We start from the raw sequence: 16,408 nt of genomic DNA on the forward strand, positions 1-16,408 counted from the left end.
TTTGGAATGGTTAGCCAGCTGCAGGAAAGCATCACTACTTTGGAAGAACGACAGTCAACCAAAGCTATCAAGGTTCGACCACCGGAACCCTTTGATGGTACTCGATACAAGTTGCGACCCTTCATCACCCAGTTGGACTTGTATGTCCGCATGAACCGGAGCAAGCTCATCTTTGAATCCGACAAAGTTCTACTTGCAGCAACTTATTTGACTGGACCAGCATTTGATTGGTTTGAACCTACTTTGCGCGACTTCCAGGAGAAAGATGAACAATACCATAACGACAATACCACTGAGGTTTTCAGCAGCTTCACTGAATTCAAGAAACGACTCCAGGGAACGTTTGGAGATATTGACGCCACACGGAACGCTGAACGGAAGCTATGGCGACTCAAACAGACAGGATCAGTAGCCAAGTTGGTATCTGATTTCCAGCAGATCATCACCCATCTGAACTGGGATGAAACGATGTACATTGCGAAATTCGAGGAAATGTTGAAGCCGGAGATCCAGGAGAAACTGGTCTGGATGGAACGACCGACTTCATTGAACGAACTCTTTGAACGAGCCGTCAAGATTGACAACACCCTGTATGACCTTAGAGTCAGACAGAAGGAGTCACGATATGGGAACACCTTTAGGGGAAACCCACGAACGAGCCACTATCGATCGAATGATAAACGACCAGCTCAACCACAAAGCCAAGGGTATGAAGATCCCTATGGACCACGACCAATGGAGCTGGATGCCACACAGCACAGGCCCTTCGTATCCGACAAGGAAAAAGAACGAAGGAGGAAAGAGAAACTTTGCTTCACATGCGGAAAGCCGGGCCACATGACGAAGGCATGCAGGCAACGACAGAACGTTAGGCCTCAGCAACAACAAAACGATAATAAGCAGCTGCACGCTACCCAGGAGAGAGGAGCGTATGACACCACAGGAATTGTGAACCCTGAACTCAGAGCAACAAATGATTCTGGATGGCACATGCAAGAGGCTTCGGATGAGCATGGAGGACCATGGAGACCCAGAACTATGATAGTACCCAACCTGAGCCCATTGAGGAGGTTGATGGAAGAACAGACGACCCTCACACCGGAGGAGATTGATGAAACCATGAGTTCAAGTGAAGATGAATATTGGCCCAATGAACGGATGGTGGGATCCGACAGCGGAAGCGACAAAGCCCATATAAGGACGGATGGGTCCAAAAAAGCCATCAACGAGCCAGTTCAGGAGAAATCACTCGGCGAACTGCCCAACCAAGATTGGCCAGTTAATGATTTCCTTGACGAAGAGTACGGTGCTCAGTGGAATGGCCACGATCCCAACGTGGAGGAACTCCATGAGATACCGGAGACACCTCAGAACGCAACTCCCGAAAAAGATGAACAAGAAGAACAGAGTCTGGCAGAAGATAATGAGGGATACATGAAGTCCAGTGTGTATAGCCCTATCTCGAGACAACAGCTATGGTCCAAGCGATATACGGAACAACGAAAAGCCGATGAAGAAACAAATACCGACGTTGCCGCGTACTTCATTGATGATATAGTTATTTCACTCCAGGAGAACCCCAAGAGGCTCTCTAAAGGATTGAAGGAACTATTCAATGAATTGAACACGTATTGCCCACATCAGAACCTGAAATGTTGGGAACGAACGAACGAAACTTGGGATGAACACCTACGGAAATGCGACCAGCACCCATACACGTGCCACTACTGTGGACAGCACAATGGAGAACTATGGGGATACTTACGAGACATCACGACCAAACGACTACGAGGCCCCATCCACAGCTCATGCAAGTATGATTGGTGTAACTGTGTGCACTATCGAGAGCACCCAAAGCATAACCAATTACCTTGGATTGTGTGTTATAGCCATGCATGTGGAGAACACTATGATCGAAAGAAAATGGCGCATTATTTTCCAGAACGACCTAGGAAATATAACGACAGTTGTCCTTGTTGGGATTGGAACTGTGCATGCCGAGGATATCTACTGCATCCAGAGCATTCAAGTATGCACTGGACTGCTTGTTATGAAGATGACTGCATAGTCCACTTTGAACCCAAGGATTACTACCCAAGTCCACGACATCTACGGCAACCAAGATGGCAAGCGAGCCTATCAGCGACACAGCGAGGTTACCACTTGAAGTTTATGACTCCAGTTCTCAATCAACTAGCCAGAGTGATGGTTGACTCAGGAGCTACTGGAAATTACATGGATCCTAGATTCCAGCGACAATTGGGGATCTTAGGAATTGAGAAGGCGCAGCCAGAGCCTATCTCAGGACTGAATGGTGAAAATTTGGGAAGTCACTTGACAGTCGAATCGGGATTTGTCCCTATGGCTGTAGCGGATCATGAAGAAAGGATCAATTTCGACGTGACACCGCTGGGACAATACGATATAGTGTTGGGGATTCCCTGGCTCAGGAATCACAACCCAGAAATCAACTGGAAAACTGGACAAATGAACTTTGCGAATTGCGATTGCCCAAGAACCACAAAAGGACCGAGTCAACGGGAGGCCGGGACCTCACCACGATCTACAGGCAGGAGACCTGGTAGATACATGAAGCAACCAAGAGGTGGGTTGAGTAACAGAGAAATGAACGACACAGCGACGAACATCGTATTAGCAGCCACCAGGGCCTCAGAACGACATTGGCTGATGAACTTACCCGGATGGGCACCGGACACGACCCAGAAGTATTGCGAATGCTTGATGAACGAGGATACATCCAAGAGATCAGCATTGATTGAGGAGTATCGCTCAGGAAGAGTTGATAGCAACCAAGAAGCATCAGACTCAGAGCTAAGCTCATGGGAATGGATTGACCATAAGGAGCTAGCAGCAACGACTCAGGAACCACAGATTCCACAGGAGTATATTGAGTTTCAGCACTTGTTCAAGCAGCCCGAACGACCTGAACTACCAGACCACGGACCACACGATCATCACATACCCCTTATGGAAGGGAAGACACCGACATGCAAAAAGATTTACCCGATGTCAGAACGAGAATCGAAAATACTACGGGAATATATCGAGGAACAATTGGCGAAAGGATTCATCAGACCATCAACATCACCAGCAGGGCACGGAGTCCTATTTGTACCGAAAAAGGATGGAAGCCTACGACTATGTGCAGATTACCGACCACTCAACGCCATCACCATTAAGGATCGACATCCATTACCACGAGTTGATGAAATGCAAGACCGAATCAGAGGAGCAAAGTGGTTTACCAAATTCGACCTTGTAGACGCCTACAATCGACTACGGATCGCCAGAGGGGAAGAATGGAAAACGACCATCAGAACGAAATATGGACATTATGAATATTTGGTCATGCCATTTGGGCTTACCAACGCACCAGCATCATTTCAACGATTCATCTATGATGTACTTGGAGTATATCTCGACATCTTCGTGATAGTCTACCTTGACGACATCTTGGTCTTCTCCAACACCTTCAAAGAACATGTGCAGCATGTCAAGAAAGTACTGCAAAAACTTGAGGAAGCAAAGCTACGATTGAAGTTGAAAAAGTGCGAATTCCATGTTCAAGAAACTGAGTTCTTAGGACACTGGATCACTACAGAGGGAATCCAGATGGATAAGAACAAAGTTCAAGCAATCTTGGATTGGCCAGAACTGAAGAACACCAAGGAAGTTCAACAGTTTACAGGACTTGTGAACTACTACCGACGATTCTTGAAGGACTATTCACAATTCATGACACCACTGTTCAAATTGTTGAAAAAGGGACAAGAGTTCCAATGGGGACCAGAACAACGACGAGCATTTCAACAAGCCAAGGAAAGAATTGTGTCTGCACCAGCACTTGTGCAGTTCGACCCAGAAAAGGAAACCACGATCGAAACAGATGCATCAGACTACGCCATTGGTATGAGGATGACTCAACCAGGACCAGATGGAAAACCACGAGCCGTTGCATTCCACTCAAGAAAACTAGTTCAAGCGGAGTTGAACTATGACATCCATGACAAGGAACTGCTAGCCATAGTGGTAGCATTCAAGACTTGGAGAGTTTACTTGGAAGGAGCACAACACACTGTACTTGTGAAAACAGATCACAAGAACCTGACCTTCTTCACAACAACCAAAGAGTTGACCCGAAGACAGGCCAGATGGGCTGAAGTACTATCACAATATGACTTCAAGATCATCCACTGCAAAGGAAATGAGAATGGACAAGCAGACGCACTCAGTCGACGACCAGACTATGAGATCAAAGACAGAACGATCAATCCAGCGATATTGAAAACGAACGAAGATGGAACCATCAGCTACAACCACCAGGTGTTAGCAGCGACAATGCACACCTCAAATGAACCTTTGGAAAGAAAAATTGTTGAAGAAACACGAAAAGATAAAATGATCCAGGATATGATTGAAAACTCAGCAGAAAACGACAAATTGACCACTGATGACAATGGATTAGTGTACTTGCACAATCTCATCTATGTGCCAAAGAGCATGAGAAGTGAGATCATCAGCATGCACCATGACACTCCACTCCACGGACATTTGGGAACAGAGAAAACAGCTGAACAAATAATGAGAAACTACTACTTCCCAAACACACAAAAAGTTGTTCAAGAATATGTGAAGAACTGTGAAACTTGCATTCGAGATAAAGCAGCAAGACACCAACCCTACGGAAAAATGCAATCCCCAGATGCTCCAACACATCCATGGGAATGGGTTACTATCGATTTCATCACACAGTTACCGACATCACAAGGATATGACTCCATCACAGTCATCACAGACCGAATGACCAAATATATCCATTTGGTACCAGCCAAAGGAACCATGACCGCAGCAGATATGGCACAAATATTCCTGAAGCATGTTATTACCAACCATGGAATGCCTCAGAAGATCACATCAGACCGAGACAAGCTGTTCACTTCAAAATTTTGGACGACACTCACGAACTTGATGGGTATAGAGCACCGCCTCACCACAGCCTACCACCCACAAGCAAATGGTCAAACTGAACGAACCAACCAAACGATTGAGCAATACCTACGGCACTACATCAACTATGAACAAGATGATTGGGTTAGATTCCTACCCATGGCACAGTTTGCATACAACAATGCAGAGCATTCAACACTCAAAGTAACGCCATTTTACGCCAATTATGGATACCACCCAGTGCTATATGAAAAGCCACGACCACAAGAGTCCACATCAGAAGCAGCAAACGAGACAGTTCAAAAGCTGAAGAACTTACACCACCAACTGTCAAGAGACATTGACTTCATGAACCTACGAGCGGCTATATATTACGACAAGCACCACGGAGAGGGACCTACCTTAAAAGGGGGAGAAAGTATTCCTACTCCGCAGAAATATCAAAACGAAGCGACCAAGTCAAAAGCTCGATCACCAGAAGATTGGACCTTTCACCATTGAAGAAAAAACAGGACCAGTAAATTATCGCTTGAAACTACCGAAATCAATGAAGCGCATACATCCAATATTTCACATCTCGCTATTGGAACCAGCACCGAAAAACGCCATACCAACGGAAAACATCGAAATCGAAAGCAACGATGATGAATATGAAGTGGAACGAGTACTGGATTACCGACAAGTCAATGGACGACCATGTTACCTGATCAAATGGAAAGGGTACGATACCTCTGAGAACACATGGGAACCTATCGCGAACTTGACTGGTTGCCACCAGTTGGTGAAGGAATACCACCAGCGACAGCAGAATCGAAGTTCTCCCAGAAGGAAGGAGAATTCATCATCTGAGTCAAACTAGGATTGTTTGATGTCGCAGCAAGTTGAGCTGCCTCTGCATCAAGAAGGCGCTCAAATTCCTGAAGATCTTCATCAGGCACAGAAGACTCTTCTCCCATTCCTTCCAGCGCACCGAAATCATTATCCAGCATTTTCAAATTCCGCGATTCAAGAAAACGCTTCTGTTTGCGAAGACGCATCACTTTCATTAACAACTCATCGGACTGACGCTCAGCCTCTTCAAGCTGACTAGCAATACGCTCTCTCTCGCGATCGATTCGTTTCCACTCAGACTCTGCATGAACATCACGCTCGCATTTGCGACCAGAACGGACACAATGGCCACATTTCTGGGTAGAAGGAATTCGCTTGCACTCGACAGGGCGTCTCTCACTCATTTTCGAACAACGCTTACAAGGAAAAGATATCTCGCCTTCACGATAAATCCGATCAGCCAGCCTCAGACGATTGCGGTATTCAACTGACATGATGAGTCATGACATGAAGAAAGAAAAAGAAGTTGAACACCTCAGCGCTTACCTGGAAACTGCCGCAGCTTTATGACTTTCGAGGACGAAAGCCTGAAAGAGGGGGAGGTAATGTTACAGAACTCACTGTATCAGCCTCACGTGATGATACAGAGTTAAGACAGGCTCATTGGATAACAGCTCATGGAGAATATGCAAGAAGGAACAGGGATCAAATTGATATTCGGCGTGTTGGCACCTGATGATCACGTGTTTCACGTGATATGCAAGGAGTATACTAATATACAAGACGGATGTTATACCATCAGCCTGGTATAGGTATACAAGTATACTATGAAAACATCATACCAGGAAAAGGGAGGATATATAAGAACACTCATTCATGTACTTAGCTTAGTTCTTCGCGATCAATACAAGTCAATCAGCATTGGTTACCTTCTAGTTTCTGACTCGTCCGCACTTAACCAACAACCCAGTATACGTACTCGGTTGGCCTTGTTTCTCCATTCGATTACCTTTACCGTTTCTACTTGTTGATTATCTTACGGAGCCTGGAGGGGGCGATATACCCATCAACGCATACGACATACCGGACCGGACCCGGAGGGGCATTGAGCATACGATTACTTGGGAGACACTTAGGGTAAGTGTCCAGTCTCGAAATACAACTAGCTAGAACCCTAGGTACGACACGAGAGAAGCCAGGTTGTGACATGAAGCTTCAAGGTGTGGACCCGACAACTGGTAAAGAGAAAGCTATCACACTTAGCAATGCCCTCTATTCACCTGGATTCCATACCAACCTTGTGTCATATGGAGCATTGAAGAAGAAAGGCAGCCGTTGGGATGAGGATGGGGATTGCATTTGTGACCCTAATGGTACACCAGTGGTTAGCCTTAAGCCAATCGATTCATTGAACTTGTGGGCATTTGATATACCCTATACAGCAGCAGGTCATGCACATGCAGTCCGAAAATCTGAACAGCCACTAGTGGCAGAAGCACCTGCAGAGATATGGCATCGAAGACTTGGACATGTTGCTCCACAGGTCATACAGAAAGCAGCTGATATGGTTGATGGTGTTAAAATCAAAGGTGAACTACCAGATTTGACCGCGCCAGAATTGACAGAGACAAGTATTTGTGAGGTCTGCAAGCTATCTCATGCACCAAGACAGATCTCAAGGCGTCCTATTGGACAAACATTTGGATGGTGTGGCCGAATCCATTTTGATTTGGTTCAGTTCTCACCTGGATATAATGGGCATCAGTGGATGACACACTTTTATGTTGAAGGCATCCGATTTCACTGGTTATACACTCATACATTCAAGTCTGAGTGTAGAGAAGCTGTCAGAAAATTCATTGCTTTGGTCAAGAACTGGTGGAACTTACCAATCAGAGCATTCCACTATGACAATGAGCAGTCCGCTGGAGATAATGTGGAAGCCTTTCTAAATAACTGTGGTATAATTGTTTCCCACAGTATTGTAGGGCACCCTGAACAAAATGGACCGGCTGAACGGTCAGGGGGTGTCATACTTGAAATGGCCCGACACCTGCGGATTGAGGGTGGCCAGCTACCAAAACAACTATGGCCTGAGTTTGTTAGCGCTGCAGTATGGATCCTAAACTGAATCCCCACTTATCTGAAGGATGAGAAACAATGGATAGTGCCCTGGGAAGAGGCACGCCATGAGTTTGCAGGAGATAGAATGAAGAAAACAAGCCTTGCAAACCTTCATGTGTATGGTGCTCTATCCTACTGTCGAATCAGAAGCATTCCACGCAAAGAGAAGACCCATCCAAGAGCAGAAATCGGTTTCCTAGTTGGATATATTGCTTCAAACATATGGAAGATATGGTTCCCAGCCAGAGGGAAAGTTGAGGTTGTACAAGATGCTTTCTTTGATGAATCAAGGAAGTGGAAGCCAGATATGCAGTACTGGCAAGATGTTGACCTCCCCACGCAAGAACCAGTTATTTTAACTGAGTATCAACAACTAGATGCTATTCAACAGGACCTTAGTATGCCAGCTTCAGTACTACCACTCGAGGAGGATCAGAATAGGAACCGTACAGATGACCAGCATGAAGAACCGGTTGACAGTCAGAAGGTGCAGATTCCGAAGGAAGATGAGATAATAGCTCAGGAAAGTGCTACACCGGAAAAGAGATATGAGGCTCAAGAAACCATGCCTCAAGCCTCGCCTCAAGACACCTTACCAGGAGCGTTTCCCACAGAAGAACAGGTCCCACTACCACCTACTCCACCATATGAAGCGCCGCAGAACACGCTGCAGGAAACAGATTTGAGCCCTGTCACTGCTCAGGGGGTGGAAGACCAGCCTGAACATCAGACACAGGAGCTGGATAATCAGGAGCAGACACTAGAGCTCCGAGTCAATGAGGAAGAGGAACAACTCTCCGACAGTGAACAACAGCTACAACAAGAGCTACAAGCTCCACGCAACAGAGATGATGGCATTGACATATCAAATATCATCAGCGGTGGTAGGAGACGGAAGGCTAGGGAGGATCATGAATACATGGCTTATGCCACTACTGAGACTGATGACCCCCCTGAGCTATTGAGGGCATTCGCAGCTGCCTTATACACAGAAAAGCCGATCCAACGTCATCGAGATGACTTGCCACCACCACCAGAGAACTGGAAGGAGATGCTTAAGCATCCACATGCAGAGGGCTTCATGGAAGCATGTGCAAGGGAGATTCATACATTAACAGAGAAGTCAACGTTCACCATCATTGAGAAGCCAAAGGATGTTTCAAAGCAAGTCCTACCCTTACACTGGGTTTTTGCATATAAGTTCAACCAGGATGGCTACCTTGTGAAGCTAAAGGCCCGAATTTGTGCCCGTGGAGATCTTGAGATGATCAGTCCTGAAGAGAAGAGAGCAGCTACATTAGCTGCCCGTACAGCAAGGATGATCTTTGCCTTAGTGGCCGCATTTAATCTTGACCTCCGCCAGCGAGATGCTGTTGGTGCTTTTCTCAACAGCAAGCTACTGAAGGAGATATACACACAGATGCCACAAGGTTTTGAACAGCCACAGAAGTGCTGGAAGCTCAATCGCACACTATATGGCTTACGGATCTCACCGAAGCTATGGCAACAGGAGGCATCAAAGGTGCTCACCAAGCTAGGTCTTAAAGTTGTTCCAGAAGATCCTTGTGTGTTTGTGAAGGAAGGCATCATTGTCTTCTTCTATGTGGATGATATTCTTATTGCGAACCATCCAAGCGTACGAAATCAAGCAAGACAGCTTGAGAGAGACCTTGAGGCACATTGGGAACTCACCGACCATGGTGAAGCAGAGTGGTTCCTTAATATTCGGATACTGTGAGACAGACAGCAGCATAAGCTATGGCTGTGCCAGGATACATACATTAGCAGTGTCGCTATGAGATACCACCTCACACATCGCGCACCTGTCTATACGCCATTACCTGTTGAAGAGTTGATGCCATATGAAGGAACAGCTTCAGCAGAAGATATCAAACTATACCAGCAGAAAGTAGGATCATCACAGTATGCCACCACAATCACACAACCAGATGCAGCCAAAGCAGCAGCCAAATTGTCTCAATTCCTTATGAATCCAGGCCCACAGCATCAGAACGCAGTTGACCGAGTGATATGTTATCTATACACAACGCGTTTTAGGGCCATTGAGTTCGGAATTGGCAGCAGATTAGAGTCCATTGAATTTGCCAGCGATGCGTCATATGGGGATAATCCTGACCGGAAAAGCTCAGCAGGTTATATATGCCAGGTGTACGGAGGACCAGTGGATTGGAAAGCTTCAAAACAACCCACGGTCACCACCTCTACCACTGAAGCAGAACTGCTTGGCTTGTCAGAAACAGCACGCTCTCTCCAATGGTGGAAGCGGTTCGTTTCCAGGATCCAGTTTAACCCTGATCATACAATATCAATTTGATGTGACAACAGACAGACAGTTGAGCTGTTGACCTCAGAGCAAGCCAAAATCAGTACAAAGCTTCGACATGTCGATATCCATGGACACTGGTTAAGGCAGGAGGTCAGAGAGGGTCGAATCAAGGTTATATGGGTGCCAACAGGCCAGATGGTGGCAGATGGACTCACCAAGTTACTCCCTCGTCAGAAGCATGAGCACTTCGTTAAGATGCTCAGGATGGCTGATATAAGCCATATAATTGACTAGCCCAAGCAGAAGACAGAGGCCAGTCTATAGAAGGACCAGAAATGAAGGATTCCAGGCTGTGCAGCTCTCCCTGAAACAGGTAGAGCTGAGGGGGTGTGTCGGAATCCATAGCTCGGAGGTGGACTATCTAAATTGCCGATTGTTTTGTATTAGTCAGCTTGCCCCTCATAAAATTGCCAGATAGGAGCTATATAGCAAGACAGACCTCTTTTGCGATTCCATTGGTTGAGCCATATGTCCACTACACCCTGGGTTCCAACAATACCTGTTGGTACCCAGCGGGTCACGTGTCTCACCGCCCTCACTTTCTGCCCGGTAGCTATAGTTAGCCTTAGCCGATAGGCCACAAACCAATCAACCATCCATCACACACCAAAAATACCGCCTGTTTCGAGGACTGCTCAGGGATGCTCCGGGAGTAGTCAGGTTGATACTCCGGGAGCTCCCGGAGTGAGCTGGGGCTCTACGGTGCGTGTCCCGGAGCGTCGAAGGACGCTCCCTGATCACTCCGGGATTGATCACGGGAGACCCCTGTAAAAGCGGCGGGGTCCGTAACAAGAAACTCAAAGTCGCTCGTGAAATAATGCTACAGATATACACATATATAATTCAATCCTTGCAACAAAACAAATCCATAGCATGCCACCATCTCCAATGCATCTAGACCAAAGATCTACTTCTCACTCCCGAATCCCTCCTTCTTCTATCCAACTCCAAGTCTTCGAATTGCGAACAAATACTTTCTTCGTCCTCATCCTTGACCCTCCCATCATCAACTCTATTCAGAACCTTCTCGAGGTCCACCTTCAAATCCTCTGGTCTCCATTTCTCATCCAATCCTTGTCTGATTGCCAGTCGCCATATATCCGCGTACGCATCTTTCCATTCCTCGATAAAACGCCTCGCTTCGTACTCAGTGTCGAATCTCCCATGACACGCGGAGGGGAACCCGGTGACCGCTGCCTTTGTCGTCCTATACACATCCCATAAGGTCAGTTCCGCCTCTACTGACAGAAACGAGATAAAAACAAGACAGAACAACTCGAAGAGGAACATACCTCCAATCCCTAAAAACCCCCGTAGTCCTTCCATGCGCGACAGCATAGTAGGAGATACCCTTGACTGGCTGCTCCATCACACCTTTATCGTGACTCCCGGGGACACACTCTATCTCATTTTCCGGTACTCCCTTGGCTTTCATCCAGTCGACGGCTTCTCGGTGGCTTTTGAACTCTTTGTGGTCGTTTTCGCATTCTAGCACGCGGGGGTGGACTTGGGCCCTGCATTTATGAGAAAATATAATGTTGGTGTATCGAACAAGAGTTTTCAGTAAGGGAGGATGGATTTACCAAGAAGAGTAGATGGTGGGTTTGTCGATACGGCCTTCGACTACTGCGTAGTATTTGCGAGGCATGGTGCGAAGGAAGAGGGATCTCAGAATGGAGAAAATTTTGATGGTAGCTCACGGGCTGTAGGAGTGGAAGAGGGGTTTGTCTTATTTGTCGTGTTAACACTGGAGATACAATATGATAGTATTGAACCACGGATGTCGCCGACTAGCGATGGATATCTAGATGATGGAAGAATAGGTGGGCAGGAAAAGTAGAAGAATATATCTTCCAAAGAGAAGCAAACGCTCAGTAGTCATATTGCATGACTGCCTACAGGCTCTGGGGCTGTGTTGCACCGTTTGTTTGTATATGCAGTGAATCAAAGCTGACAACAAACGCAACAGGGATGTTTGACTTGGTCGTCTGGGCTTGCATGTAGCCCAATGTCATGACCTTGGAAATCCATGGTCTTTATCAAATTTCTCTAGATCTCAAATTGGCTGTAGGTTCAATTCAACAACGTTTGATGGCATATTGCGGAGTATGCTTAATCCAAATAAAGCTCGATAAAATTGCGGATCCCTACCGGATCCAGTGACCGAGCTATCAGCTATATTTCTGATTCGCTGACTCATGGGCCCATATTCCGAATGAGGTTTAGTGTACATAGTGGACCTATTGAGAGTTATGCTCTTCAAGCAATTAATATACACAATCAAATAACAGGCACAACCAAAAAGCTCGCATACTCCCCACCCGTATGCACAACCTGCAACCCAATATTCTCATCCACCGGCTCCTGCAACCTCATCATCTCCACCTCCGGCAACGACATATCGTGTCCCGATATCCGCAACATCAATCCCTCCCCGGCTTCGAAAACCATACCAATGGGCCAAATGGGAATCAGTAACGGAATAACCGTACCAGCGGGGATATCCTGTCTAGATTTGTGATCGTAGCGCGGGAATCCATTTTTTTCTGATTCGGGGAGAAGACTAACATGATGCGACGCGCGAAGCATACCCTGCTGTCCGAGATGCTTTGCAACATTGACGTCTGGAACCTCGGGTGCAAGCTTTGGCATGGGACTCCAGTTAAGGGATTCTAGGAGTTGGCCGGTGGAGGATAGTTTGCGGAGTTGGATGCGGACATCGAAGTCTGTGTGCGAAGGGCAAGACATGTAGAGTTTTGCATAGGGGCGGCCGCAGAGCTCTGTGTATTCGGTAAAATGAATGGTAAAGTCCTGTTTTTGTTAGCTCTGTTGATTAAATGGCAGTGGGGAGGGTTACAGATGATGCAGTTAGGGAATGGCCCTCGTGGCTGATGCTGGAGACATTCTCAAGGTTTGAGGTGGTCAGTGAGCGAGTGGATGCGTCGAGGTAGTACTTTCTCATTGTTTGGCGAGCAGGAGGCCATTCCTCTTCCGGCCTCTCGACGACGGTTCTCGCGGGGCTGTTCTCGTAGCCAAGAAGACTCAATCGGACCCGCGGAGTATCAGTCTCCCAGCCGTTTTGTATGCCCTTGGCGTAGAAGTCGTAGAATCGTTGTAAGTCGTCTAAGACCTCTGGCTTGTATATATCATGCCCTGATTGATTAGCTTAGTTCACCTGTATGGAAGGCCTACTTACATTCCTGCGTGTTATGCACCCTCAGCCACTTTCTCTGCATCTGCGCACGCTCAAATGTCTCGAACGAACCCTCACAATGCAATCCAGTCCTACCGCAATCCCGTCAGTAAATAGTCTCACCGCTAATTCAGAATAGCAAACGCACGAGTACGACGCCGTCAAATACATCGGCACATCCCGAATCCTCTCCGGAGAGATCCTCTTACTTTCCCAGAACTCATCAAACAGCGGCCTCTTCGTAATCATACTGCCCAGGTCTTCTGCTTTATTACCCCCGGCAAAGCCGCTAATAATCATCTGGAAGAAATGCGCAGATGGTACACCGCCGCGGCATAAACTGTGGTCGTAGGGATCAGTTAGGGCTTCCCAGGGAGCGATGGCCTTGAGATTCGGATGAGTGAAGCGCGAGGCGAAGTTGATTTGGGAGATTGCGAGCCATGAGTTGCCCCTGCTTATATCAGCAGTGATCTATAGTGAGGGATGCGGGATAGGTACATCATGACAACGGAGCCGTTACACCAAGGTTTTGCAGCGATCCAGGAAATAGTGTCATAGATATCGATAGCTTCCTGTACTTAGTTAGCAGAGCTCGATCCAATACCAACAGACTAAAATCAACGAGCCTGCTCCCCCCAAAAAGCAACATCCCCCTCCGAATTTCCCGCCCCCCTCGCATCAACATCCACAACCGCATACCCCCGGCCACACCACTCAAGCGGATTCGGTCCCTCAAACGTCTCATAGCCACTTAACGCCTGGAACGGAATCCCCATTCTCCATGGTCCCATATTATCATATGTCTGCGATCCAGTACCGACTTTTCCGTACGGACTCCAGGGGATGATCGCGGGGACTTTGTTGTCTTCGTTTGTGGTTGCAGGTCTGAAGACGTCTGCGTAGAGCTTGATGCCATCGCGCATTTCAATGGCTGTATCTCGTTGCCAGATTACGTCAATGGGGGAGGCTTGGTAGCCGGATTCACGGACATGGCCTTTTGGTAGAAGGTAGGTTTTGTTTGGGTGGAAGCCGTTGTATTTGAAGACAGGGTGGGAAGAGGGATGAGTTAGAGGTTTGTAAGTGAGATCGGGGAATCGAGCCATGCTGTTTGTTTTCCTTGCAATTAAACTTGAATGGATTTGTAGGATTGTATTGCATTCATTCTTACTGTCAGGACAATTATATACTTGATCCGGACCGGAGGCTATCAACACCGATTGTGGGGAAGTGGGAAAACAGTGGGAAAGTGGGGAGAGATCGGACCCTCACACCGCCGATTCCGAGGAGTCATCGCCCCGGTTATCGATACCACCATCCACGGTACTGTTACCCATCTATCTATACGGAGTACACAATTGCAACCAAAACCATTCCAATTCCAGCTTACGAATTACGAGCATACGAAAGATACAATGATGTCCACCCCCTTCCGCAGCCACAAGTCCAAACGCACCTCTCGCAGCCACAAAAAGAAAACCGACCGCGGCCTCCCACCCCTCCGCATAGCCGTCCTAGGCCCAACAGGCCAATGCGGCAGCTGTATCGTCGACGAGCTATTATACCGAGGTCATGATGTGGTGGGTGTATCGCGGAATCCGCCAGAGGCCTGGAAAGAAGGAGAGAATTCTGCACACAGGGGTGTGTATGAGAGTGTCGCTGTGGATGTGAGGGATGAGGGGATGTTGCGAGATGTGTTTTCGAGTGGTTTTGATGCGATTGTCTGTGCTTTTGCGCCAGGGATTAGGGATTTGAAGAGTGTTTACGAGAATGGGGTTGAGGGGCATGGGAGGGTGAAGAGAGCGCTTTTGCGGTCGAGTCATAGTGGGAGTTTTATCGTTATTGGTATGTTCATTACGGCTCAGGCACTCTTGCGCCCTTGGTATCTTGCTGGTCTGTGTTGCTAACGAGGACAGGAGGAGCGGGGTCGCTTCATACGATGAATAGAAGACAGCTAGTTGACGAAACTGGCTTTGCGTATAGTTGGTGGTAAGTTCCCCAACGCACTCCCGTACAAAGATGCTCACCATACCAGGTACATTTGGCCCGACGAGCATTTCAACTACATGCGCGTGCGCGCCAGAGCCCACGGCAACTTCTTCTTCTCCCTATTCATCGCCGGCTTCCGCTGGGCGCGAAACAATGTCGAGCACCCAGGCTGTACGCCTCCCTCCACCCCCCATACAAAACAACAAAGCTAACAATACAGGGTTCTCATGGCTCTTCCGTCCCATAGCATGGACCTACCTCTTCCTCGCAAAACGCAAACTCACTTCCCCCCAAACCCGCTCCCTGATAACCTCCACCCGCACAGCCCTGACAATGTGGGAAGGCGTCCGCGAAAAGAAATGGACCTTCCTATCGCCTCCGGGCCAGCTACGCGATCAAGGCGTTCGGACCGGGCGATATAAGATATTCATAGATTCGGAAGAGGATCCAGCCGTGGAGGCTGTCGACGGCGCGATATATAATGAGGATTTGGCGGTTGCGGTCGCGGATGAGATCGAGGGCCCGCGGATGACGTTTTTGCATTGGAGTGTCGTTGGGAGGGTTGGGTTGGCTGCTTGGTAGTTTGTATAGAGGGATAGGAGCCCGGTACATGGTACACAGGTGTACATCCGAACTCCGCATTGGGATGTCGGAAGCGCGCGGGGCTTTCGGAAGATTGCCCAATTGGATGTGGGGTAGCTATCGGGCGAGTGCATACACTTTAAGCCCGGAGGAATACATTACAGATGCATGCAGGTGCATACGAATACTGCTAGACTAGAAACGAATTGATCAGATCTATCAACGGAGTATATTCTACCGAGACACCCGTTTGCCAAGTGCCTGCAAGCTATATCAAGATATGATTCTGTGGGGTAATCCCGTCCTATCCGTCCTATCGATCGGGTATACCCAGACGTAGTCTACTTGTACAGTCCGCCACTCTAACCATACACGTA

The 16,408-nt window shown here is 47.6% G+C and overlaps 5 protein-coding genes across 5 annotated transcripts; 1 reads left to right on the plus strand and 4 right to left on the minus strand.

The window, feature by feature from the left end:
• Positions 1-5,717: 5,717 nt before the first annotated feature.
• Positions 5,718-6,293, minus strand: ACHE_80363A (uncharacterized protein; the record flags this gene model as incomplete). The annotated part of the gene is made up of 1 exon (XM_043283725.1): positions 5,718-6,293. One exon carries the CDS (start codon positions 6,291-6,293, stop codon positions 5,718-5,720), a length of 576 nt encoding a protein of 191 aa, XP_043140976.1.
• A 4,871-nt stretch (positions 6,294-11,164) lies between these two features.
• ACHE_80364A (uncharacterized protein) lies at positions 11,165-11,608 on the minus strand (the record flags this gene model as incomplete). The annotated part of the gene is made up of 1 exon (XM_043283726.1): positions 11,165-11,608. The coding sequence occupies one exon, from the start codon at positions 11,606-11,608 to the stop codon at positions 11,165-11,167; it is 444 nt and encodes a 147-aa protein (XP_043140977.1).
• Positions 11,609-12,550: 942 nt separating this feature from the next.
• Positions 12,551-13,966, minus strand: ACHE_80365A (uncharacterized protein; the record flags this gene model as incomplete). Its single annotated transcript, XM_043283727.1, has 5 exons — positions 12,551-13,081; positions 13,128-13,423; positions 13,467-13,555; positions 13,612-13,914; positions 13,962-13,966. The coding sequence occupies 5 exons, from the start codon at positions 13,964-13,966 to the stop codon at positions 12,551-12,553; spliced, it is 1,224 nt and encodes a 407-aa protein (XP_043140978.1).
• Positions 13,967-14,080: 114 nt separating this feature from the next.
• Positions 14,081-14,566, minus strand: ACHE_80366A (uncharacterized protein; the record flags this gene model as incomplete). The annotated part of the gene is made up of 1 exon (XM_043283728.1): positions 14,081-14,566. One exon carries the CDS (start codon positions 14,564-14,566, stop codon positions 14,081-14,083), a length of 486 nt encoding a protein of 161 aa, XP_043140979.1.
• A 309-nt stretch (positions 14,567-14,875) lies between these two features.
• ACHE_80367S (NAD(P)-dependent oxidoreductase) lies at positions 14,876-16,031 on the plus strand (the record flags this gene model as incomplete). Its single annotated transcript, XM_043283729.1, has 4 exons — positions 14,876-15,305; positions 15,380-15,449; positions 15,496-15,620; positions 15,670-16,031. 4 exons carry the CDS (start codon positions 14,876-14,878, stop codon positions 16,029-16,031), a joined length of 987 nt encoding a protein of 328 aa, XP_043140980.1.
• Positions 16,032-16,408: the final 377 nt, after the last annotated feature.

Source organism: Aspergillus chevalieri, chromosome 8 (assembly GCF_016861735.1).
Source record: "Aspergillus chevalieri M1 DNA, chromosome 8, nearly complete sequence".
Classification (NCBI taxonomy): domain Eukaryota; kingdom Fungi; phylum Ascomycota; class Eurotiomycetes; order Eurotiales; family Aspergillaceae; genus Aspergillus; species Aspergillus chevalieri.